General features: G+C 39.1%; 2 protein-coding genes across 11 annotated transcripts in view; one reads left to right on the forward strand and one right to left on the reverse strand.

Moving 5' to 3' along the window:
• The window catches only part of ACVR2A (activin A receptor type 2A), a 134,601-nt gene extending 117,579 nt beyond the window's left edge, over positions 1-17,022 (forward strand). For all 3 annotated transcript variants that reach the window (XM_006135677.4, XM_075933331.1, XM_075933332.1), the window contains exons 7-11: positions 69-214; positions 5,429-5,543; positions 7,850-7,988; positions 10,054-10,184; positions 13,229-17,022. In XM_006135677.4, the coding sequence (XP_006135739.1) occupies positions 69-214; positions 5,429-5,543; positions 7,850-7,988; positions 10,054-10,184; positions 13,229-13,423 (726 nt within the window). In that variant the 3' untranslated portion in view covers positions 13,424-17,022. The remainder of the gene's footprint in view (positions 1-68; positions 215-5,428; positions 5,544-7,849; positions 7,989-10,053; positions 10,185-13,228) is intronic.
• ORC4 (origin recognition complex subunit 4) overlaps positions 209-25,191 on the reverse strand; it is a 77,434-nt gene continuing 52,451 nt past the window's right edge. For 4 of the 8 annotated variants that reach the window (XM_014579808.3, XM_075933336.1, XM_075933334.1 and 1 more), the window contains 3 exons: positions 23,986-24,081; positions 23,835-23,902; positions 19,554-19,915 (listed from right to left, as the gene is read on the reverse strand). In XM_014579808.3, coding sequence (XP_014435294.2) covers positions 19,727-19,915; positions 23,835-23,902; positions 23,986-24,081 — 353 coding nt within the window. In that variant the 3' untranslated portion in view covers positions 19,554-19,726. Of the gene's footprint in view, positions 2,887-16,847; positions 18,420-19,553; positions 19,916-23,834; positions 23,903-23,985; positions 24,082-25,191 lie in introns of those variants that run through there. The other 4 variants (XR_012905160.1, XR_003091649.2, XM_025191041.2 and 1 more) reach the window with 4 other exon arrangements.

Genomic DNA, 25,191 nt, shown 5'->3' on the forward strand with positions numbered 1-25,191 from the left:
TACACTTGACCATTTAAAATATCTGTTAAGGGAAAATAATACTTAATTTTTTTCCCTCTGCTGTATAGGGTTCATTAACTGACTTTCTCAAGGCAAATGTGGTTTCATGGAATGAGCTGTGTCATATTGCTGAAACTATGGCTAGAGGTTTGGCTTACCTTCATGAGGATATACCAGGTCTGAAAGATGGACATAAACCTGCTATATCCCATAGGTATACTATATTTCAGATATTGTGTATTATCTCCTGTATTAAACTATAGTTTAATCTTTGTGTAAAGATATAATGACAATATAGCTGTGAATATTTTATAATCTCTAAAACATTTAAAATCAGATAAATAAGTGAAATAGCATTGCAACTTTGTACTTTCAAGAAAAATCTGTTCTAGATAACTTTATTTTTACTATTTTGAAATGCAGTTGTTTAAACTATAGATGAATGTGTCTGATTATAAAATGATGGTTATAAAATGTAAAGTGAACTACTACTACAACTACTCTGAATGTGAGACCCAGTAAACTGCATATAAAGCAGATCTCCAGATATTTCATATAGTCATGTCCAGATGACTACACTGTATATACAGGCTGAGGATACAGAATGCAAATATTTCAGTACTACTTTGTTTTATTATAGTGTCTATTAGCGATGTAAAATCATGTTCAATCAAGAAATGTAACATTTAACCAGTTAGCCGATTAAGCAGAATCCCATGGGTGGGGGGCTTGGCCAGAAGAGCGGCTGCCAGCCCTCTGGGAGAATGGGAGGCTGCTGGCTAACCAGTTACCTGTTCACATCTATAGTGCCTTCTCACATCCCTATATTTGAGGTTATGCATATATGTGGAATTCAAAAAGCATTTAAGCCTTTTTCTAATAACACTGAAGTCTGATGTGAGTTTTGTCATGGACTTATGTGAGGATCAAAGCCTAAAACCACCATCTGAGTTCTTTATGGGAGTAGCCCTGAACTTGTTTGAAGTCAAATTTCACTGGGTCTGTTCACCCGAACAAACGTTAGGTACATACTTAAGTTCTTAGTTACGTTGAAAAACAGTTAGGAAATTCCATGTAACTGTCAGAGGCATGCTGACTCTGCTTTCCATTCCTAATTAATCCACCTTCCAGCAATTCTAGAAGCAAATATAAGTGTTAGTATTGTCTGTAGGTTCAATTTTTATAATTATACCCAAATAAAAACTTTAGTTAAAGTGAAGTTAAGCGTACATAGAAGTAACTCAGATCCCTGTGCTTGAGGTTAGAATAGAATTAAGATAGGTTCTTAAACCTAAAAATTTGAAAGTGCAGAATTTTAAAACCTTAATATTCCTCCTTTAGTTATATTAACTACCTTTGCATTTTTCTTTATTTCTTTGTCTGCTTTGAGATGTATTTTGAGATCAGAAGCTTTTTTTTCCCTAACTTGAGTTCATGACTTAAATTTTGAACAGCCATTATCCTTGTACAGTTTGCAGGTGGACTGCTGAAAATATTCATCACCAATTGTTTAAAATCTCCATTGTGTACGTGCTAGCTCCAAGTCTGACCTGTAGATTGATTGATTTACAGAACTTTGGTTCGCAAAAAAAAAAAATTGTTATAGAAAATAGTGAGCTCTCATAAAGATCAAGTGCCTATTTAGCAATTGGAATGACTGCCCATACTATCCTATTTATTTAATCAAGAATTTGGAAATGGGGCTTTTTGTGAAACGTGACAATACCAGTTGGTATTTTGTCCCATGACTAGGCCTCGTAGGCACTATAGTAACAGAAATGGTAAAAGGGCCAAAGTTTATACAACTACTTAGTTTTACTTACATCTCAATGGGACTACTCAAAGTGCATAAAGCTAAGCATGTGTGTATGGCTTTGCAGGATTAGGGCCCAATATTTGTGAAATGATTAACCTGTGAATTTAATTTTTTTTCTAATGTTTGCAGTCACTGGAGCTAATGTTTGCAGTTACTGTATCCTAGCTCTGGATTTCCTCTTACTCTTCATGCAAATGGGAATGCTGGCCGCTGGTGGGGCCACCCACTGAGTTCAGTTTAGTGGTTCTTAACTAGACTCACTAAATTGAACTCCAGAAGATTAATTGCAGCAGTGGTGATATTCTGATTAGCGTAGACATGACCTTTGTGTGAGTAGCATGCAGAGAAGGGAGATTGGTCTAGAAATTTCAACACATAGTATGAACATGTGACTGGTATGAGATGGGAGGTGAAGACAAATTTATATATGAAGTGAAAGTGGTTTCATGCACCTTTTGTATGATGTTATGCTCCCAGTACACTTGTTCTGGACATACTTAAATAAGTAATGTCTTGTGGTGGGGAACCTTTTTTTTGAGGGGGGGAGTTGAATTTTTTTTTGGGCTGGTTGACATTTTTTATGTGAATCACCAGTATTGAGGTTGTATGTGGATATGCAGTGTGTCCCAGTACAAACAAAAACCTAAATTTATGTAGTTTAAGCAGTCCATGGGTATGGATGACAATACATTAAACCAAGGGGTAATTAATAAGGAGCACTGCTTAAGGTGTTAATTTTATTTGATTTTCATATTAAATAAACACGACCCTTAGCGTACATGCATTATCATCTTTCTAACAACTCAGGCTAGTGAACACACTAAAATGGGACCTACTGCAAATAGCTATATAAATAAATCAAAGACATGGCCATTAAGTAAAAGCATAAAAAATATGCACAGTTTTAAGATTCTAAACAAATCTGAGTCAACTAGGAATAGTCATGCTCTCTTTGAAAATATTAATACAGTATTTACTGACACTGGAAAGGAGAGTAGAAGGCATTCACGCGGGCTTATACACTTTCTCTGGGGAATCTTTAGGATCCATGCTAGGCAAGTGAAACAGATCTGTAAAAACAGATAAAAGTTCTGGTTTGAAACTTTCACCTTGTGTGTGTCACTAACAGAAAGAAAAGAAGCCTCAGAGCATTGTCCGGAATCCAACTCCAATTGAAAGGCCAAACAAATTAAACAAGATCCATAGTTCTTCCAGTTTTAACAATTTACCATGTATTAACTAGTAACACAGAATTCTTAAAAATCATTAAGATCAGAAGTCCCAGAGGGGTAGCCATGTTAGTCTGTAACAAGTAGTCCTTTAGCGCATTAGAGACTTTATATATAAAAATAATCATGAGCTTTCATGGGCAAAACCTACTTCCTCAGATGAGCAAAGTGGAGAGGAAAGGAAGGACCCTTTCAATTTATAACAGAAAAATAAGGGGGGGGGGGCAATTACCTGCCAATTTTAGTGCCAGTGCTAATGAGGCTAATTGACTGAGCTGAAAGTGTTCCAAACTTACCTTTCGGTATCAGTTGGGTGTTGATTGTAAGGAAAGCAGGTTTTATAATGCCCCATCCAGTTCATGCCTTTTTTCAAGCCACTAGAGATAGTATAAGATTTGCATATGAAGGCCAATTCCTCAGTGTCTTTCTAGTTGGATTTTGTACTTTCTTTGTAGAAGAATAGCTACTTTTTAAATCCATTGAGTGCCCAGGTAAGTTAAAATGTTCTCCTACTGGTTTTTGTGTATTAATATTTTTGATATCTGACTTTTGTCCATTGTCTAATAGTAGTATTTGAGTCTACTAATTGAGACAAACTTAGGGTTAAATGAAGAGGAGCAGATACCAATATAAGACTGTTGTGTATTTAGGAGGTTCTACACCAGAGCAATATGACTGGGGGAGGAACTAAAGAAAGAATGTAGTAAAACATTTTTCCTATTCATATTGGAGCACATCAGGGATGCCTTCTAGTTCCTTTTCTTTGAAATGTAATAAGGATGTTAAATATCGAGTAATTTACTAGTCAAGTAGTTGATGGAAATTCCATCAAACTAGTCAGTAGGCACTTCTGCATTCCTCCTTTGAAAGTACAAGAGCCCCAACAAGAGCCCTCTTGTACATTTCAAAGGAAGAATGCAGAACTCAGTGTGCAGCTTGGGGCCAATGGGCTGACCCTGGGCTGCAAGTGGGTGTGTCAGCTTTGAAATGTACAAGAGTCCCCAATGGGGGCTCTTGTGCATTTCAAAGCAGAAATGCCAGCTTGGAGCCTTGGGTCAGCGGAGGACCCCACTGACCCCAGGTTCCATGCTGTGCTGCTGCTTTGAAATGTCCCGCGGAGCCCGGGGTCAGCTGGGGAGTCCCTAGTTGAACCCGGGCTCTGTGCGGCATTTCTCCAGAACCTGGGGTCAGCTCTGCATGATTTGAAATACCGTGCTGGAACTTGGGAACCCAGCTGATCCCAGGCTCCATGCGGCACTGCTGTGGATCAGCTGTGTGGCACTGCCCCCTTTGAAACACTGCCTCAGCATTTCAAAGTGGCAGCACCACATGAAGCTCAGTATGCGCTCTGTGTGGCGCTGCTGCTTTCAAGTACCACATCTCTCTCCCCCTTCGCTGATTCTATCTGATACAGGTGAGGGGGGGAGGGGGATAGGATGGGATCAACTAGTTGACTCGACTCTCCGATAAGCATTTGATTATCAGATAGTCGACTAGTCCTTAACATCCTTAAAATGTAAGTATTGATGATGTGGCGGTTGTAATTTAAAAGAAAAGCTTTTCTCTCTACCACACGTTGCAGGTAGATTTATCTTGGCATTAGTTGCCTGTTACATGGTGGCCTTCTAAAAAAACCTCTGAGACCTGTGCCAATTATCTCATTTTTCTTCTTTTTGTAATTCTCAAGGCCTGCTTCTCAATAAAATGAGAAGGTCATGATTTCTGGGAAGAACCTTCTGCAATCTGAGTGGAAGATAGAAGGCCATTTTGTAGAACAAGTATTTGCTTTTGCTTATTGGGATGCCCTTATTTCTGCTCAAGAGGTTCTCCTTTTTATTGGTTCATGTGGCTGGAAGACTGGGTTTTTAAAATGTCGCTGTGCTTCAAAGTGAAAGAAACCATAGACAGAGGTGCTAGAAGCTGTGGCTTTGCTAAACAGATGGTAGCAGCTTCATGTGTGTGTTCCTTTTTGGTTTTGTAGTTTCCTCTGAAATTAGTAGGGTTCTAGCCATTTTTATTCTGTGTATGCTGATACTTTCACATCAGATTTATTTATTTTACAAATAAGATTTTCTTAAACTACGAAGACAAAAAATTCATAGTTAAAGGATATGCTCTACTGTAGTGACTTCTTTAATTTAGCACCATTTTAAAAATATTTACACAGGATCATTTTAAGGATGGACAGTTACATTTAACATTCTGTCTCTTAACTTTTGTTGTCATCCCTTTAATGTTATTTAAACATACTCAGAAACTTAAACATTATGTTTTCAAATTACGATGCATCTGCAAAGTGCTTTTTGTGCCATTAATACTTTTATTCTTACACATTTTTTATGTTATCTTTCGGTAATTTTTTCTCTTTCTGCTTAACTTGAAGGGACATCAAAAGCAAGAATGTACTGTTGAAAAACAACCTTACAGCTTGTATTGCTGATTTTGGTCTAGCTTTAAAGTTTGAGGCTGGAAAGTCTGCAGGTGACACACATGGACAGGTAAATTGATTTATGTAAAATAATTACAAACAATGCATACATTTAAACTACAAGACTTACCTGACATTGCCCAGGTCCTTCAGGGCAGAGAACTGGTGGTGTAGTGAATGTAGGAGTCAGGATAGGGCCTTCGGGATTGGGGGGCTGGGGCGGGGGGAGAGAGGACAGTGCAGGAGGCAGGGGGTGGAGATTTGTGTGGGAGAATATTGTGTTGAGGGGGGTGAGGAGGGGCAGGAGAGTCCCATCCAGCATGAGCCTTTTCTCTCTCCCATGCTTCCCTGAGCCACCAGGGACTTGTTCTCTCCCCCCGGCTGCCAGGGGCCCTTTTTTTCTCCTTCCCAGTTTCCCTCTTTCCCTGGCCACCAAGGGCTCTTTTCTTCCATAGCAAAGTGCCCCTCTGGCATTGTGGCCAAGGTCCAGGAGAGTTGGGAAAGGGTTTGAGGCAGAGGGACTACTTCCCTAGTTTGCTGGCAGGCAAGATGGAACCCCAGCCCTGCTGGCCATGCCCCTGGTGGTATAGCTGCCCTCAATGGACACTCTGCAGGATAGTTTTACCCTGCGAGCTCACTGGCCACTGTGAGTATCACGTCCCTCCAAACAGCCTAGAGCCTCCTGTTTCATGTTATGGAAAACAGTCCCTTTCCTGGCACTCCTAGTTGTCCTGGCGCAACCCAAACCTAACCTTGCTTTAAGTTAGGAGAAGGGAAAGCTGCATACCAACTTTGGTGATCTAGCTATTACCATTCAGGAGAAGTTCTTGAACAAATGGCTGTTAGATATATAAGAGAGAGAGAGAGAGAGAACTCTCTCTCTCTCTCACTTGGTTACATCTGTACGCAGAGCTTATTGCACAGATGAGGTACTCTTTGCAATCTTCCAGCACCCCACTTTTTTACTTCTGTGTGCTACTTACCCATCCTCCTCAATTCAGTGACCCCTGCCCATTCTTCCTGTCTCCTCCCACCAGAGTATGTGTTCTCTGTTCCAAGGTCCTGCATTCCCTTGCCATGCCAGAGGCTTTATATGCCCCTTTTTACTTGAACCCTATGTGAAGATCCCTCATTTTTCCCTCCTGCATCAAGGAGAGTGGAAGGCATTAATGGATGCCATGAACCATTGATAGGTAGAAGTACTAGATGCTTTGTCTTTGCTAAACAGATGGCAGAAGCTTCATGTATGTGCCTGCTTTTTGTTTTTCTAGTTTCACCTAAAACTGGTAGGGTTCTGGCCATTGATGCATCAAATGTTAACTGAAAATTTTGAAATTTAATTAGATAAGGGTGTTCAAAATGTATGATACAGTAACAGAAATGTCCTGTTTTATAGGTAATGGGGATGTGATGGGGTAAGTGGTTAGCTGGTTACCAAGGAGCAGCCTGCAGCCCGCCATGAGTGGAGTGGCCTCTCCAGCACTGCAGGGCTGCTGGTCCCAACCTGTGAGGGTTTATGGGCTGGGAGTCAGCAGGCTTGCGTGTGGCAGAAGTGACAGCATGCAGGGGGAGGGGAGGAAGGGCTGCTGGCTCCCAGCCCAGGCAGGCTGGGAGCTTGCATCTCTCTCCTGCTGACACTTCTGCCCAGCGTGAGCCTGCTGACTGCCACTGCCACTCCTGCTTGTCCCCGTTTAATCAGTTAAACAGTGCTGGTTAATTAAATGGGATTTTACATCCCTAGTACGTAAGGCTCTCACAAGGTCAGCCAATTAAAACTTACAACAAAAGATTGTGGAAAGGGCTTACGTTGTCTTGACCCTCTGTACTACAATGAATTTTAAATAGAAGAAATGCGTTTTTTTAAATTTTAGGTCTAATTGAGTAAATCAGATTGATATATTTCAATCTCATAATTGAAAATGGCCAACAAATAGAATCCTATCTGAAGATCTTCCTTTCTTCAGTGTCAGTTGCCTTCGACTGACTTAAAGGAATCTGAGTGACACTTTTGAGATTAATAGCAGAGGGAATTATCATCTTCCATCAACCAGGAAGAAAATAAGATTTAGGGGAGGATAGGGAAAGGCCAGGCTTGATGAAGAAAAAAAGTAGTTATTTTTAAACATACATGCAGACTTCCATGAATTCTGGAAATCATTTTAGTAGGTCAAACTATCAAGGTATTGAACATCTTCCACCTGTCAAATCTAAGGGAGTTGAGGGGATGCCGCACCTTCCCGGATTTAATCAGAAAGAAAGATGGTGACTATAATTGTTTTTACATTTTGGAGAAAAACTGTAAAGTAAAGTCAGTCTTTTTTGTCGTCTTGAAAGAAATTAGTGCAGTAACACTTTATGCTTGAATATCTTTAAAAGGTTGGTACGCGAAGGTACATGGCTCCAGAGGTATTAGAAGGTGCGATAAACTTCCAAAGGGATGCATTTCTGAGGATAGATATGTATGCTATGGGATTAGTCCTGTGGGAACTGGCATCCCGATGTACTGCATCAGATGGTAAGCAAAATGTTTACTTTTATAAAAATACATAGTTGATACTTTAGTACTTAAAGCCTTGAATCAGTGGGGAGTGGAAAGGGAGGGGGAAGGGGATGAAGAAGCAAGTTGTCTCTTTCTCTGCTGTGTGTGTGCATTTCCATTTAAGATCTGAATTTACCATGCTTAAACTGTTGTTCTTTGTAACGTTCCTGTAATATGTATTAACCTAATTGTAACCTCATATGTATTTCAATCTTAATAAATCCATTTAACACATCTTTTGGTCTGAATTTCCTTGTTTCTTTTTTTCAAGCTTACACGAAACAAGAAATTCAAAGATAATCTGTCATGTGATATTTCTAATAATATTGATAGTATCCATCTTAAATTGCTTTACTCTTTGGCTGCTTAATGGCCCTTTGCAGCAGTATAAAGCAGCCAGATCATGCTGGACAGTTAATCTGGGGTGTACAGCTGCAAAGCTGTTTAACACCCCATTTTCCCCCTCACTCTTGCTTCCTGTTTCCCGGTGCTTACACATTCCCCCACTACCTCTTGTCTTCCACAGTCCATTGTGTACAAATTCTAAATTATTTTTCTCTCCTAAACCCTTCTGTTCCTCTGCACACATTTGCGTGCTGGCTCTTGCCCCTTCACTGTTTTTTCTTCTGAGTAGATATGGTGCAACAAGTAGCTTCTGAAAAGAAAAATATCCAGGATTAAATGTAATCTTCTGTTGTTTTTCCATAATTGAAAGCTTGTTTCTCAATGAACGCTGGTGTATACAATTTTCTTCAGAGAAACTTAAAAAGAATTGCCCTCAGAATTGCCACTGCTTCTGTTTTGTTCACAATAGGAGTGAAGTCAAGTTTCTTGCATGTAAACTTTGGTAAAGGTATAGTGTAATTTTCATGTGTAACAGAGAGAATTCCTGGACTTGCATGCAATTTTTTTCAGCTTTTGATTAAGGAGTAATTAAGGAAGCACCAATTATTTAAGTTTTAATTCCTCCTTATCTCTAATAATTTGTGTATCCATATATGTTGTAAAAGCTTTGAGGTAGAGGCACTTCTTTATTTTCTGGAAAAGTACCCAGCAAGTTTATTTCAAAGCAGATATTTGCAAACCCAGACTTTTCAGAGGAAGATGAATTTTGAAATTTTTGAAAAGTAAGTTTCAATAGTATAGTATAACTTCATTTCAGAATTGAATCTAAATTTATTTCCTAGCATTTTTTTAATAAACGGAAAACATGGTCTTAAAATAAGTTTGCCAGGTGTCCAGTTTTGAGCTTTCTGTTCGGGAAACAAATTGAGAAAATATAAATGCCCAGTATTTCCTAAATAAGAGGTGATGTAGATTGTAATGTAATGTCAAGTGTGTCTGGTATTTTTGTTGAAGCCATCTGGCAACCATATCTTAAAATGGTCAACCCTAACTATAGGAGGCTACCAATTGTAAACTTGTCTGAAGAAGTGGGCTGTGCCCACAAAAGCTCATGATACCATCTACATGTTTTGTTGGTCTTTCAAGTGCTGCCATACTATTTTTTTTTTTTTTTTTAAAGTTTGTGATATACCTAAGTTAGGTATATGAAAACATGATTCTGACCAATATAGTTGTGCTGCAAAAACCCTGTAGGGTCAATGTAGTTACACTGGTAAGAATGCTCTTCTTTTGTTCTGAGAGGGGAGAGTATAGACTAAAATAGATTCTTGAAGCTGCATTCACACTAGAAGCGCTTTGCTCATAGTGTGGGATCTGAATTTTGATGGTGGACTTAGAGATGACATTGCAGCCTGTTTTTGGACCTTGCTTTATTCTAAGTCTTAGTTGTTGCTGTTCTTTTTTCCTGGTTATTTTTTTACAATCTAGTTTCCCTTGCCTTCAGCTTGATTACTGTTAATATAATTTCATGAGTGGAATGGTAGAGATTTTTTTTAAAGAACACAATTACTCTGATACACAATATTGGCACTTTGGCATTATATGAGTTAATGACTGTACAGTGTTTTGACATACTTATTAAATTTGTGGTATGCCAGTTGTCTGAAACACAACTTATTTTATTATTACAATATAGGGCCAGTGGATGAATACATGTTGCCATTTGAAGAGGAAATTGGTCAGCATCCATCTCTTGAAGACATGCAGGAAGTTGTAGTGCACAAAAAGAAGAGGCCTGTTTTAAGAGAATGCTGGCAGAAACATGCTGTAAGTCTGGCATGGGGAACCTCTTTTGGGTTGGGGGCCACTCACCCACAGAGTCGGGGGGAACAAGAAGCAAACAAACAAAAACAGCATTGACCTCGCTGTCAAGTGAGAAGGGAAAAACCCCTCTCAGATGTGGTGCATCTGAGAAGCAGAAACAAACACTCATCTCATTACCCTCTAGCTCCAGCTGAGGCTCAGAGCTTCTCCACAGAGTCATTTAAGCTCTTTTGGGGGCCTAGAGCTCATGGATTTTGTGGAGTTTCCTCTCCTGCCCCCCCGGGGGTCTGAGATGGGGACAAAATGAGAGTTTCAGTGTGTGGGAGAGAGCTGCCAGGCAACAGATTTGGGATAGGAGTCTGGTGGGAGAAGGTGAGAGGAGTCTGGGGGTGCAAGGTCTGGGCAGGAGGTAGGATGCAGGAACGGGATAGGGCTGTGGGGTCTGGGTGGGAGATAGGGCGCAGTAGCAGGCTAGGGACTAGGGAGCCTACCTAGTGCAGCTCCTGGGCGGGCACAGGTAGTTAGTTCTATGCTGCCCTTTCGGGTACCGCCCCCTGCTGCTTCCATTGGCCATGATTCCTGGCCACTGGGAGCGACGGTTGGAGCCTTTAAGTGACTGAAGGGACAGAGCTTCCCTTTGCTGTCCTTCCCCAGCCAGAGATGGAGGGGGAATTGAAGTCCACAGTGTTGCTTTCTTCCCCCTGCTAGGCAGAGCTCGCAGAACACATCTGTAGGTTCCCCATCCCTGAAGTAAGTAGTAAAATAACCATGGTCTGAAACTATCATTGTGCTTTAATTGTAAAATTGAATGAAATATTGCCTTTAACTCTTATCCGTGGACACTTTTTTCCTTTGGATACAATATTTTATATAACAATTAGTTCTATTGAAAATGTAAAACTGTATACGAATGTGCTTTTTTACTACTTAGTTTTTAAATGCAGGGCTCACAGTAAAGATTCCTTACTTCTTAAAAATTTTAAACTTCCTTGTTGAGTGTAATGACTCTTCAATTTTAATCTTAAGCAGTTATTAAAAATATAATATGAAGACTAATTACTGAAATGATGCCATCTCTTTGGTAAGCTGCCTTTAACTCCACAGTAACACTCTCAGAAATGTAAAAAGTGCCTGAAACTTCAAGGATAATTTAGGCAGAATTAATTGCCTACATTTGGAAAAACTGGTATGTTCTTTTCAGTCACAATAGTCAGAATTTTTGTTTGGTCTCTAAAATCAGCACCTCTGATAGCATACTGCTCCCTAATAACAGGCTAGGGTATTTAATTTCACAATAAATTGCAAAGTAAGCACGCATCCATTACCTGACTACTAATACCCTGGCTTCTATTCTTATTTTCTTTGGAGTTATTTCATTCACATTTTCAACAGGACCAATAGTTTGAGATCTCCTATTTTAAGATAAGAAAGGTGCTATATAACACACATATATACAGGGCTCAACAAATAATACAAGTAACCTGGAAGAGCCAGGTTATTATTTGTACAATAATACAAATAATATAAGTAACCCGGAAGAGCTGGGTTTCTGCGATCTGCGCAGATCACTGGACAGCGCGGCTGGCGAGCAGGGCTCACCGCGGTTCGGTGAGCCGTGTGTGTGTGTGTATTTATATGGAGAATAGAATTCTGTACTTAGGAAGGGTTTAAACAGTTTGATGTGAATAAGGTAGGGATAAACCTCAGTTCTGGCATTTTCTAACTTCAGAGTTCTTCACTTTGCCACCCATATCCTTTTAAGATAGCTTTTTTTTTTTTTCATATAACTTCCTGAAAAAATGTGATCATGTCAACCATATTGACCTCCACATGGTTCATCATCAGGGTTGGGACCCTTAAGATATATAGGCATAGATCTTCTAGCATCTTAGCTGAGAATAGCCGTTAGCTACACGAAGTTGTTATCCTCAGTGTTTCAGCTATTACAGGAGGATGACACAAATGCTTTTGTCATTGGACTTCACTGCTAGACAGTTTGAAAATGTTGAGACTCAGATATCGTGGTGTCTTTCAGATTCTAGAGAATTTCCTGAAGTAATTATTAGACTTATGCACCCAATCATCTTTCTCCACTCGTGCCCTCCTGCTGGTCTGTGTCCTGCCCTTCTCACCCCTCTGTATTCTATTCAGGTTGATTACTTCTCAGTGTTGCCTGTGGGCCAGCAGGAGCATTGAGAGCATAGGAGAAAAACTGTCTCTTTGCACTGAATTGGTGTCACAGCAGCTCCCAGGTTGTAGGAATGAGAGGAAAAATCCAGCTTAGTCTCCTTTTGAAGATAGTCCATGTACAGTCCATTTGATAGGTAGGAGCTATGAGGGGATGAATTATGCTCAGCAGAGACAGAATCTTAAGAGGATTACAGTTAAATTTTCCAAACTTCTAGTGAACATATGTGATCCCCTCCCCCCACCAAATTGAAGTACCTGCCTGGAGATGCTAGAACAGCACCTAGACTAATGAATGAATTGCATGGGTGGCCCTCCATCTCAGTGGGCCACAAGATTGTTGTAACCAAGATGATTTCCTGCTAACTGTGCTTGTATTGCTAGAATTTGTGGGGTGAGCTGACTGAACTGAAGCAGTGCTTTGATTGGATTCAGAGAGAATGCATGACTTTTAGTCAATGTTGTGTGCGATCACCACACACCTCACTTCATGTGCTCTTCCTTTACATGCATGTCACTTTAGTAATACCAGTAGGAAAAAAAATCTATGCAGGTGGAAATCAGTGGAATCTGGCAGCCATGCACATGGGCAAAGGTAAACAATGTCGTGTGGGACACTTGAGCATGGGCAAATCACCATATTTTGCCCAATTTCATTCTGAATCAGTTGAACTGATTTAGCTGAAGCATTCTGCAGGGGGAAAAAAATCTGAGGCAGATAAGTGGCATAGAAAATTTCAGTGTGAGTGGTTTAAGTTTGGTAAAATTACCATTTGAAAACAGGATCCTAGAATGGAAAGCATAAGGCAACGTAAACTATTCTATTATCAGCTCCTTTTATATGTTAATTTTTCTTTTAGGGAATGGCAATGCTCTGTGAAACAATAGAAGAATGCTGGGATCATGATGCAGAAGCCAGATTATCAGCTGGTTGTGTAGAAGAACGGATTATTCAGATGCAAAGACTGACTAATATTATAACAACAGAGGACATTGTGACAGTGGTCACAATGGTGACAAATGTTGACTTTCCTCCCAAAGAATCCAGTCTATGATAGTTATACTGGTTATGCATTCTGACCAACAGGACTCTGAACTGGAGCTGCTAAAGCTAATGAGATTGCTTACTGTTGTTACTTACTACATGAAATGAGGAATGGTAAGTCTTTTGGGAATGTTGATGAGACATTTTTCCAAACATGAATACATGAGACTTTACTGCATTCCCGTCTGACTGAGAAGTGGCAAAATATTAAGGAACTTAAATAAATGAAGAATATGGACCTATCTGGGCTAATCAAGTGTTTTAAAAACTGACATCAGATTTCTTAATGTCTGTCAGAAGAGACTAATTCCTTAAATGAACTACTGCTATTTTTTTTAAATCAAAACATTTCATTTCAGATTTAAAAAGGGTAACTTGTTTTTATTGCATTTGCTGTTGTGTTTATATAAATGACTATTGTAATGCCAATATGACACAGCTTGTGAATGTTTAGTGTGCTGCTGTTATATGTACATAAACAAAAGTAATCAAGTGGGATATAGCAAAGAGGCTTCCAAGCATTACTTAAACCTCCCTCAACAAGGTATACCTCAGTTCCACATCTGCTAAATTATGAGATTGACAACACTAACAGTCTGATTAATAAATTGATCCATGTTTTTTAAGTGCTGTATTACAAATTCATTGTTATTTTTAAAAGGGTAAGCTAAGCTTCATGCCAAGAGTAAATGGCCATTCCTAAAGCAGTGTTTTTATCCCTTTTTTGTGCTAGCTTGTGTATAAAAAGTGCTGGGTTTGAAACAAAACTTTCTTCCTATTTTAGCTTAAAGTTTTTTTATCTCACCTCCCGTTCCCAAAATATTGCATACATTTTTACTGAATATTATTTAGGTTTGCTGTGTCTGAGGAATATTTGAAAATTTTAAGCATGACTTTTAATTTTATGTGAGCTATGACACTGGAAAGCTCTTAATTCTTATTCTTTCTAAAAAAGGCTTTTTCCCCCCTATTTATGTATGTAAAAAGTTCTGTATAGTGTATTTTGTTTCACTAAACTGTATGCAGTGTTCTGTATCACTGTTTCAGGATCACCTCAGGAAGCTTAATTACCCTCAACTCCTCACTCTCTCTGCTTTGAGATTTGCAACTTCTCTTCACTTAAGTTTGGTGCCATCGTGTTTGAGTGATAATTGATGTCTGTGATACATGGGTTCATCAGTTACGTTAAAAATGATAGCCACAGACTTCCGATGTAACTGCTTAAAATAATCAGGGATAACTTTAGTTATTATGCTATAATTTCAAATATGCAATGACTATTTAGAGGTAACGAACACCAACATAGGTAGCACAGTCTAGCAAAAAATAATAATAAAATTGCTTTCACAGCTGACTCCAACATTAGTTTTAGGGTTTAGGAGATCATGCCTTATATACTCTGTAACTTAAAAAACCTGAATTGACCATAGGTGCCAAAGTGCTTTTCAAAATTAATATTAACTAGTTATTTGATCCTTTACATTTATACAGGTCAAAGTTTAAAAAAAAAATTTCTAAAATACTCAAGTAATGAACCAACAATAGCCAGTATTATACTATGTATTTTGTCAGGTCATATTTTTAAATCATGCATTAGATTTTTAAGGAAGTTTTTAATGTCACAATCAGGAGCTCACTGTGAATGTTATCTTTAAACAGTTATTTGTAAAAACCACAGAATACACTCAATTTTACATATAATATGCACTTAATCTCTGGGAACAATAACATTATTTATAAACAAGATCTAGGTGACCATATTCTAAGCAGGGGGAGGGTGGAAGAAGAGTAATAGCAATGTTATTCATGCATAACATTCAATACAGTTCTGTTCGCTGTATGTCACTTACTCCTAGGGTTTCGTGGTAGCCATAAGAATCCTGCTTTATTGGTATAGGTGCAACTTGCTCATTTTGTTTATAAAACAAACTACTTGTGCACCCATTTTATTGATCTGATTTTCATTTTGCTTCCACCTTCGTTGCAGGGATACAATACCTTAAACATATATCAAGTGATCATGGCTAAAGAGAGATGAACAAAAAAATCATATTTTACTGAAAAATTGCATTGCTCTTTGATGTTTAAACCCAACACTGGCAAAGGTAGAAGGAACAGCATGGATGATATAAGGATCAGTTATCAAGATTCAATGCTGAAGTTATACCTAGCTAAGCACATGTCTGTATGAGCTTTGCATCCCCCATGCATAATCCTTTAACTTCTGCTGGTATGGGCCCTGGTGGCCATGCTCTTTGGGGGCTCTTTTGATGTTGCTAGTGCACTTTGTGTTTGCAAGTGATGTAGGGAAATCACAAAGCCTGAATTTAATGGGATATTTATTTTCATAGAAATTCCCACAGTGTGTGAATATTGTACTAACTATTTTCTCATTTTTGACAGCATAGTACAGTATCTCACTGAAAAGGATGTTCATGGTAAAAGTGTTTTTTTTAATAATTGGTGAAATAACGAAACTTTGGTGAGCTGTTCTTATACATAAGATTTCTGTTTTGCAGGGCATTTTAACCCATCTGTGTTCCTTTTATAGTACAGTAAATATTGCTGATGTGCAAGTTAAAATGTTTGAGCCAGATTCATGAATGAGGATAAGAAAAAATAAGAACTAAGCTAGTGAAAATATTCTGGCATTACTTACTAGCAGAAGTAGTGACCATTGTCCCTCTTCGTACTTACAGCATGTGTGGTGGTGTGTGTATGTACATATATGGTCTATTCCGGTGGTTCACTGTATTTTGGCTTGTGAAGAAAAGTCAGTCCCTTGGCTCTCACTTCCAACTTGTTGGCTTTGCCTGTCTATTTAAATGAACGCTGTATAACTGCCACAGGACTGATGGATTGGCCAGCTTTTGGCTTTCCTTGAAGTCCAAGCCCTGCCTTTTTTTAGTTCATGTTAGATACTAGGAAATTTTTATATACCATGATGCATGACTCCTCTTTGTACACCTACTACTACATGTACCTTAGCATTTCAGATGAGACTTGTGTCTCAATTCTTGAAGTTCCTGAACTAGCGTTGTCATTCATGGTGGTGTTTTGAAACTATAAATCAGGATGGAAATTGACCACTTTGTACCTTCTATTTGAAATAGCAAAATTCATGTAGAGTAGCTTTAAGAGTTTTGGAGTGCCAGCTAAAATGTAAACAAACAGAAGTGAATATTTCTTGATTTCTCTTCTCAACCTTTTCAATGCATTTATTTTTATTAGGAACATTTGGTACAAAGTACAGAAAGCTATATGCAGGTTTATGGGCAAAATGATACAAGTAGCATCCTTGATGGAACATCATTTACCTCAGATATTCAACCAGCAGTACTTTTTTTTTAATGCAGTCTCAGTCCATAAATATTATTCGTTACCTCTCAAGATATTGGTAAGCAATTATTTTAGCTTTACTCTGTATTTATCTGTTTTGGGCACAGGTTGTTGTACTACTGTCAAATTATACTTGCTATTTTTCTGCAAGTATCAAAAACAAAACCCCAGCCCAGGATAAAAGTGATTGTTAAATATTGTATAAATAAAAATGTATGCTCTTTCTGCTCCTACCCCCAAAAGTTAAATAAAAATTAAGTGACTACTGTATTACTTGCATATGCCTTTTTTCAACTTTTCATACCTTCTCTTGGGGCTTGGAATCTAGGTGCATTTTGTGCTGTGACACTTGATCTTCAGAGACCTTGCACAGGAAAAGCTTAGAGAGGACCCCTTCTCCCTCTTCCTCCCCCCGGCCATATTTATAGCATTACAATTGAGAAGCAGAGTAGAGGCTAATTTATATTTCTTGCATTTGACATAGAAGGTAAATGTTTCCCTGCATTACTTACTAGGAGGCAGAATTCAGTTCAGTTTTCAGCAGGGTATTTGTTAACCAAACAGCTGCAAAAGACTGGGAGACACTCCCTTCCCTCTCCCTATAAATAAGAAGAGTGGAGATTCAGAACTGAACCCAAGAACTGTAGGTCAGCCGAAATAGTGAAAGCATTTTACTAGTCACTTTCAGTATCCTTTGAAATAACGCTTCTGTCCACAAATTTGGGTTTTATTACCCCCTACTGTGGATTTGTTTGGAGGCAACTTTTGGTATTCCACTCCATCAACCTCAACCATGGAAAAACAGCCAGAAAAGGTAAATGTCTTATGTGCTACTTGGACTATTTATCACTATTTCCCTTTTCTGGCAACTTTATATGGAAGCCAGTTGTACCAGCTTTTCTGGTTTTGTTAGATTATGCCCATCCCTGCTTTTCAGAAAATTACAGAGCTGATAATTAAGAACTGGTGCACTATAGTCACTGATAGAGTAGATTCCATAGTTTTGGCAGGAGTTTAATAACAGAAATTGAAGTTCTTTGTAAGGGAATAACTAAGTCTGTCTTAGAATAGATAAATTACTATTGTTCAAATTGAAAATGTTCTTACTGAGGTTAAATGATCATTCTGGTGGTTACTGGACTGGAGCCTTTGTACCTATGAACCACAAACCATCTTCAAGCCTCATGCCTCCTAATAGGGTTAAAGGGTATGACTGTTTAATAACTTAAGCTGGGATGTGTCACTGTGGTCTTAAGTCGATTAGACATACAAAAATGTGCATGGGTTGTATGCTTCTTGTTAGATCCAAGCATGTTTAAGGTCAGTTTTTATCTGAAAATGACACGTGCAGCCAGGACAAGTAAAAGAAATAAAAATAGTATACCTAAATCAGTCAGAACACTAAAACATCACACTTTGTGCATTGCAGAAAGTATGAAAGTGTTACTAATACAAGTCTGAGTTGGGAGGCAGTGAGAGACTGCTGGGGTATTTGAGGCACTGAAAAGGAACGTGTGTGTTCCTTGCTTTGCTCACAGGTTGTTTCTAAACAGTTAATCTATAATTCACCATGACTGTGGAGATAAAAGTATATAAACTGCAGAGCTGGTTTGGGAGATGCAGTACCTGACTGGCTGTCAACAGCTGATCTTCCCCTGGGTGGATTCCTCGGAGGAGACGGGAAGGGGAAGAAGAGGAGGAAAGAACACGTGAACACATGCTTTTGGTTGTGCATGTTCTGGTATGAAACTGGGAAGCATGACAATCTCTCCACCAGGGGCACAACTATAGGGAACACAGCTCCTGAGGGAATTCTGTGCCAAAAAAAGTTTTGCACACTTAAGATTCTGCAAATTTTGCCAAATAAAGGCTCAAGCATCAGAGTGGGGAGTATAAGCCACTGACTGCACAAATGTTAGATCAACCTGCTGCCCTCTTCCCCCACGAATTTGGTGGTTAGTCTGCACTTCACCCTGACACTGAGGGCTAGGGTTGGGCTTGACTCAACAGCCTGAGGCCCTACATCTCCAGGCCAGGCACCCAAGGTGTGGACAGGCAATTTGGCCTAGCAGGTTCAGAAGGGGGTTCTGAGTCAGGTGGGGATCTGGCTGAAGGTGGCTGTAGATCCTTGACCTACCTGAAGAAAACCTAAACCCAACTGAACTACGGCAATTAACCAAAAAGTATTTTTAACTGAAGGCTAGGAAAAGAATCTAATCTGCTACTGGTGTTTATAGACTAGGGATGAAATAGTATAGTCCATTAACTGATAAGCAAAAGCTTAACAGTTAATGGTATAGACTACATACTTTCTCCCCTTCCACTCCACTCTTGCCACTAAGTTTTTTTTAGCAGGCTGGCCAGCAGCCCAGCTCAGTCCTGACTTGCACTGGGTCTGGGACCTACCCCTGCTATGGTTCTGCAATTAAAGTGTATTAGCAGCCAAGCAGACAGCCAGCCCAGTTCAGTTCTGGCTCGTGCCAGGTCCCGCAGCTCAGACCTGCAAACCTCTCCCTCCACCCTAACAGGGGCTACTGCCTCTATCGGAGGCAACAGCATGGAGTGACAGGCAGCTAGTCTGCGAGGGGAGCTGGCATCCACACTGCTGCTTGACATCCGCTCTTGTATCAGACAGCAGCATGGGAGTGGCAGGGGGTTCCTAAAGGGTGGAGCCAGAGCACACTCGCTCCTGGCCTCACGGCTGAGGACTATAGAACAGTCGAGTAACCAATACGACTTCATGAGGTTAATAGACTATTCAATTAACCAATATTTAACAGCCCTCGTTTAGACTTCCCACACATTGTAAACATCTCATTCAAGTTTATTTTCAGTACAATGAAATATTTGACACGGATGCTATATTTAAAAAAATTCTGTATAACTTTCAGAGAATAATTTCAGTGCATGATACTCAGAATACAATCAACTTACTGTATTTCACCCTGATGTGCTTTAATAAGCTTCAGAAAGTTCACAACCAACTCAGTGAGGATGTTGCCCACTGTTTCACATCTGTTGGGCAGTTTGGATACACCTGCAAAGCGTCCATGATTTGACTATTGTCCAAAAGCAGCTTCATTAGTTGATATTCTCTCTGGGCACGCACAGATGGTCCATCTACTGGTTTTATTAACTCTAGTTGTAGTAAATGTTCAAACGCCTACAGGGAGGAAAAACCAAGCCAGTCCACGGTATGAGTACACATTTTCTAGGCTACAACTACCATTCTGAATAGCTCATTATGACACCCAGAAGTAGTAGCAACTACTATGACTGAAATATAGCTACTTATACTCATTTTGGTTGCTCAGTTTTTGCAAGAACAGGACATTTAAGTTTCTCAGGCTTGATATAGTAACTGGAATTTTTCAGAATGTCTGAGCAGAATACATGCAGGGTATACTAACAGTTCAATATGTTCCACTCCATTTTGTGCACACAACTCATTTTTAAAAGGCTTTGTTCAATCTTGATTTTCCTACAAGAGCAGGGGTTGGCAACCTTTTCTAATTAAAGAAACAAACTACATCAAATTTCAGAGCAAGTGGTATAAAAATGCCCATTTGCATGACTGAAAATATGCAACTTAATATTGATAACTGACAATAACAGAATAAATGAAACATACTCAAACTTTAATGGGACTTGCATCTTTTCATATGATGTAAACTTCAAAGAAATAACTGGTGAATCTAACTTCATGCATGCATTTAGGCTGTCTTCTGTCAATCTTATGGCAGGGGATGTTGGAATGAAGGGGACTCAGGGCAGGTGTGGGGAGGGAGGGATGCAGGAGTCTTGTGATGCTGGCCAGATGGAGGCTTGTTAGGCATAATATTTTACTTGATTTAAAAACGAAGCCTGGCCAACAAAAGATTTCAGCATCTGTATTTATGCTAGGCGTGGGAAATCTTTTTTGGGTCTGGGGCCATTGATTTTGGGTGAAGGAGGGAGTTGTAACGTAAGTCCGGAAGGAATTGTGATCTGGTGCAGGGGATGGATTAGGCTCGAGGGGGGCAGAGGGTTTGGTTTGAGGGTGTAAGGGGTTTTGAGTAGGAGAGGAGGGACTGGGGTACCACAGGCAGGCGCTATCCGGGACACTCACCAGTGAGACTTGCAGCCCAGCTCAGTTCTCTGGCAGGAGCTTCATCTCCAACCACTGGCTGTATGGCCATGTGCTCAGTGACTAAGAGCCTGAAGGGAAGGGGGAGTGGTGCTTTTCATGCTGCCTGTTCTTGAAACAGGTAGCTTCCATTGGCCAGAAACAGCCAATGGAATTATACGGGGGCAGAAGCAGCCAAGAGGCACCACTTCCACCTCCCCTTCTGGCTCACACCTTAGTTGTGGAACACAAATGGCCCCACAGCTGCTTTTCTGAGCAGGAGCATCTGTCTAGGGGGCTCCCTGCTGTGTCCACGGCTGGACTGTTTTGCCCAGACCTGCTGTGTAATGCCAGCACAGGCTCCCTACTGCTGGGGAGAGTAAGAGGGGGACTGGGCTCGAGCTTCAAAAGAGCCGTATCTTACTTGAAAGCCATTGTTTGCCGACCCCTGTGCTAGAGCTTGAGGGGATCAATGCAAATTTGAAAAAAGTGGTTTGCTAGTTTCAAGCATGGTGTTTTTGTACCTCTTCAGCCACAGTAAGTACAGAAGAGACAACTTAGTTAAAAGTTTGAAGAATCAATTAATTCACTGAGTTATGAAACTTAGTTGATTGCTCAATTTAATCAAGACAGCCTGTATAAAAACTGGATAGTAAGATCCAGTTGCTAGGGCTCATCTAGAAAGGGAGAACTGAAAAGAGTGCTGTATCTCAGCCATTAGTAGTATTTAAATTTATAAAAAGTGAGTTGGAACTTTTCCACTAAAATCTCATTGAGATTTGAATGAACCCAAGCTAGACTTATGTAATTTACAATATTAAAGATTAATAAACTAGATACAAAGATTTTAAAGGCATTAAATTTAATACAATACAAATTAGTCTTTAATTTCTTGTGTCTATTGCTTAACTCATTTTAAGGAAGGAGATTCTAAGCTTACAAACTCAACTCTGCATTTCCTGATTTGATTTCTCAAACTTGAATAGCAACAGCTAGTTTACTCCATCATATGAGAGTGACTACCTGGGTGGTAGAGATGCTTTTCAGTTTGAGGCAATTATTTCCCCAAGAAGAAAAGCAAATGGATGAATGAGTTGTGAAGGTTATCCTACAAGAGTTGCTTATTTACCACTACGTAGAAGAATTTTCAGAAATCAGAGTAGTCATTTTAACCCTTAGCAAAGTGAGACTTGCAGTACAGCCTTGGAGCACATTAACTTTTAAAATCCTATTTATTCACTCCCCACAGAAAAAGGCTTTTTTTGTAATATCTAGCAAGTCAAGTTAAGGTTTTTCCCATTAGCTCAGGTATGTGCTGTACCCTTATGGAAGAAGAAAGTGTCTATTCTTATATGAAAACCTCCTTTCCCTGAGGAATGTAGTCCACAGATCTATTATGCCAAGTCTTCAGGCTACTTACACTTTTCCAAGCACAGCCATACCTGTCTGTTTCCTGGCACAAAAGGCTGTGACCACACTTAAAGGCCCAGTCAGTTTGAAAAAGCTGGGAGTCAAAACAAATCAGCACAACTTCTCCACTATGCTGCATTTTGTGAAACTAGAAATTGAGGTTGAAAGGCTGAAAGCACTGGAGTCTCATCCAAATCTAAATAAAGGCCAGGGAGAAAATGATGGCAGCACAACTCATTCAAAAGTGAGCAGCAGCTTTGTTTTGTTTCAGTTTTGCTTTAACAGCAAGGAACCTTGTATCTGCCAGCACAGACAAACTGAACTACGTTCAAGGAGTGGACCACACCTTTCTCTGTGAGTGACAAATAGGTCTAATTTTATTTAGGGATGTTAAGTAGTGATTAATTAGCTAATTGAATAGTCGATGGAATTTCCCAATAAACTTACGCTTAGTGGGTAGTAGACTAGTCAAGTAGTCACTTAGGGTGTGCAGACTACAGGGTTTTCGAAAAAAGTGGCCTTTTATCGAAGAAGCTTTACCTGCATCTAAACTGCTGCTGTGTTCTCTCAAAATTAAATACAAAGAATGTAGAAGTTTTGACTGCAGAAAACCTCATTTTATGAGGAATAATGTCTTTTTTCGAAAGTGCTCTTTCGAAAAGAGGCATTATTGAACGCAAACAGTGCTTTTCTTTTTTCCTTTTTTTTTTTTTTTTAAGAGCATCCAGACTGCCCGGCTCTCTTTTGAAAATACTGGTGGCTGACTAGACGATCTTTCAAAAGAAGCTTTTTCAAAAGATTATTTCAAAAAAGCCACTTTTGAAAGAGGCTTGTAGTATAGACGTAGCCTATCATCCCTAGTTTTATGCCCAAAAGATGCAGGTAGGATAAAAGGTCACCAAGAGACTGAACTGGTACCTTAGTTCACAATACAAACATTATATCTAAAAAGCTTAATTAAGCTACTTTGAGACCTGTTGGGTTGAGAGGCATTGGCCTTTAAACTTAATTCTGAATCAAGACTAATACTACCTGTCCTACATCTTCTATCAGAGTAAGATGAGGGCAGCAAAAAAACATACATGCCACAAAAAGCAACTCTTCAACATCTGCCAAGTATCTGAATATTGTCTCTGAATAAAAGGTTCTATATCAACTGAAACACTGCCACTCACTAGAAGGACTTACGGTCTAAATTCAGATCATACCAACTTATTCGTTGATAAATAGCAACAGGTGCTTGTGTTCAGCTACTCAATGCCTTAAAAATAAAGTCCATTTTCATAAGGTATGTAATGTTTCTGGTTCAGTAAATCAGAAGTAATACCCTTCCCTTCCCCCCAAAGTTGCCTTTATTTAACCAGGTATAAAGAGCTACACAACCCAGATAGTGGATGGCAGTACAAGTACCACGTGTCCAATCACTTCACTCAAAATAGCAAAATCCCTTAGATCTTCAACTATGGAACAGAAATATTTTTAAAAGTACTTTCTATAAAACTATAACCCCAATACAAATCAGTATTTAGGTACGCAAAGAAACAAGTTACAAACTAAGGGGGTTTACCTTCATAACAACAGGTTTCTCAAAGTTGTACATGGAATGTGCTTTCCGTTGTATGAACTTCTGAAATTCTGTACCAAGGAAAGTGATATTACTTAAGTAACAGTAAAGTGATATTTATATATTTTAAAGGTGATAATGGCTTTCATCTCACCATTATAGACCATTTGAAAATTAAATGGTTCTCCTTCATAAACATCATTTAAGTGTTTCATAGCTATGATTAAGCAGATTTCCAGCACAGATAAACCTATATAGAGAAAAAGAAAGTTTTAAAATATTCACAAACATACATGTTTCTGGGCACATTAAAAATACAGGCATATTTACAGTATAGCATTACTTTGATAGTATCTTTACTTGTTGATGTGCGTCTAATATATATATATATATATATATATATATACACACACACACACACACACACACACACACACACACTTAAGGGCTGAACAACAGCTCCATAAACAGACTAGATTAAACTTCCTGCTATTTTGTTAAATGTGAATACAATAGGTATTTGAAATAAAAGTGACTTACCTTTTGCTATTATTTCAAGTCTTGTAAGAGACTGGGCTGCTTTAATTTTGTTTTCAATCTGATTACTTGATATAGTCAGCTTTATACAATTTTGGAGGGAGATGGAAGTGAACTAAGATGACGTGTTATCAAATATTATAGGAGTAAAGCTATAAGAATTAAATTCCATTCCTTCCAAAAGCCTGATAAATTGGTGCACTGTGTTATAAGCGCCGGGCATTTGGGAAACGCTTTAAGATACCTAAAGCCTTCCATCTTAAAGCCTTAGAGAAGCTCAATATCAATTTTAAGTTAAATTGTATCTAACCGTCAAGTTAATCTTCCTTTCAATAAGTGTATCACCATCCTCCAATTACATGAACACCTGAGCTCAAACAATTAAGTTATAGCATGTGACATTGATCTTGGTGTATGCATTGTAGTTGTAGCCACATCTGTCCCAGCATATTAGAGACACCATATAGTCCAATAAAAAAAACATGCCTCACCCAAGTTTATTGGAGTGTTTTTAAATGAACAAGACAGAACTGAACAGCAGCACTGTGTAGCTCAAACACTTATCTTTTTGAAACAAAAGATGCTGTTCCAGCAAGACAGAACAGCTCACCTGCCATGTGTGTCTGTCTAAGTTTATCTTGCTAACAGTTCTACCATTTGGACATTCCATTACTCATCTTGCCATTTGTATATTTTCTGAGCTACTTCAGTTCAGCCCATAACTTTAGAAACAAGTAAATTTCTCATTGCTATTCAATATTCTCAGTTAACCTTCTTATAAACAGTTATCTTTACCAAGCACTGTCACAACTAATAGTATCCA

The sequence above is a fragment of the Pelodiscus sinensis genome, chromosome 7 (genome assembly GCF_049634645.1).
Source record: "Pelodiscus sinensis isolate JC-2024 chromosome 7, ASM4963464v1, whole genome shotgun sequence".
NCBI lineage: Eukaryota > Metazoa > Chordata > Testudines > Trionychidae > Pelodiscus > Pelodiscus sinensis.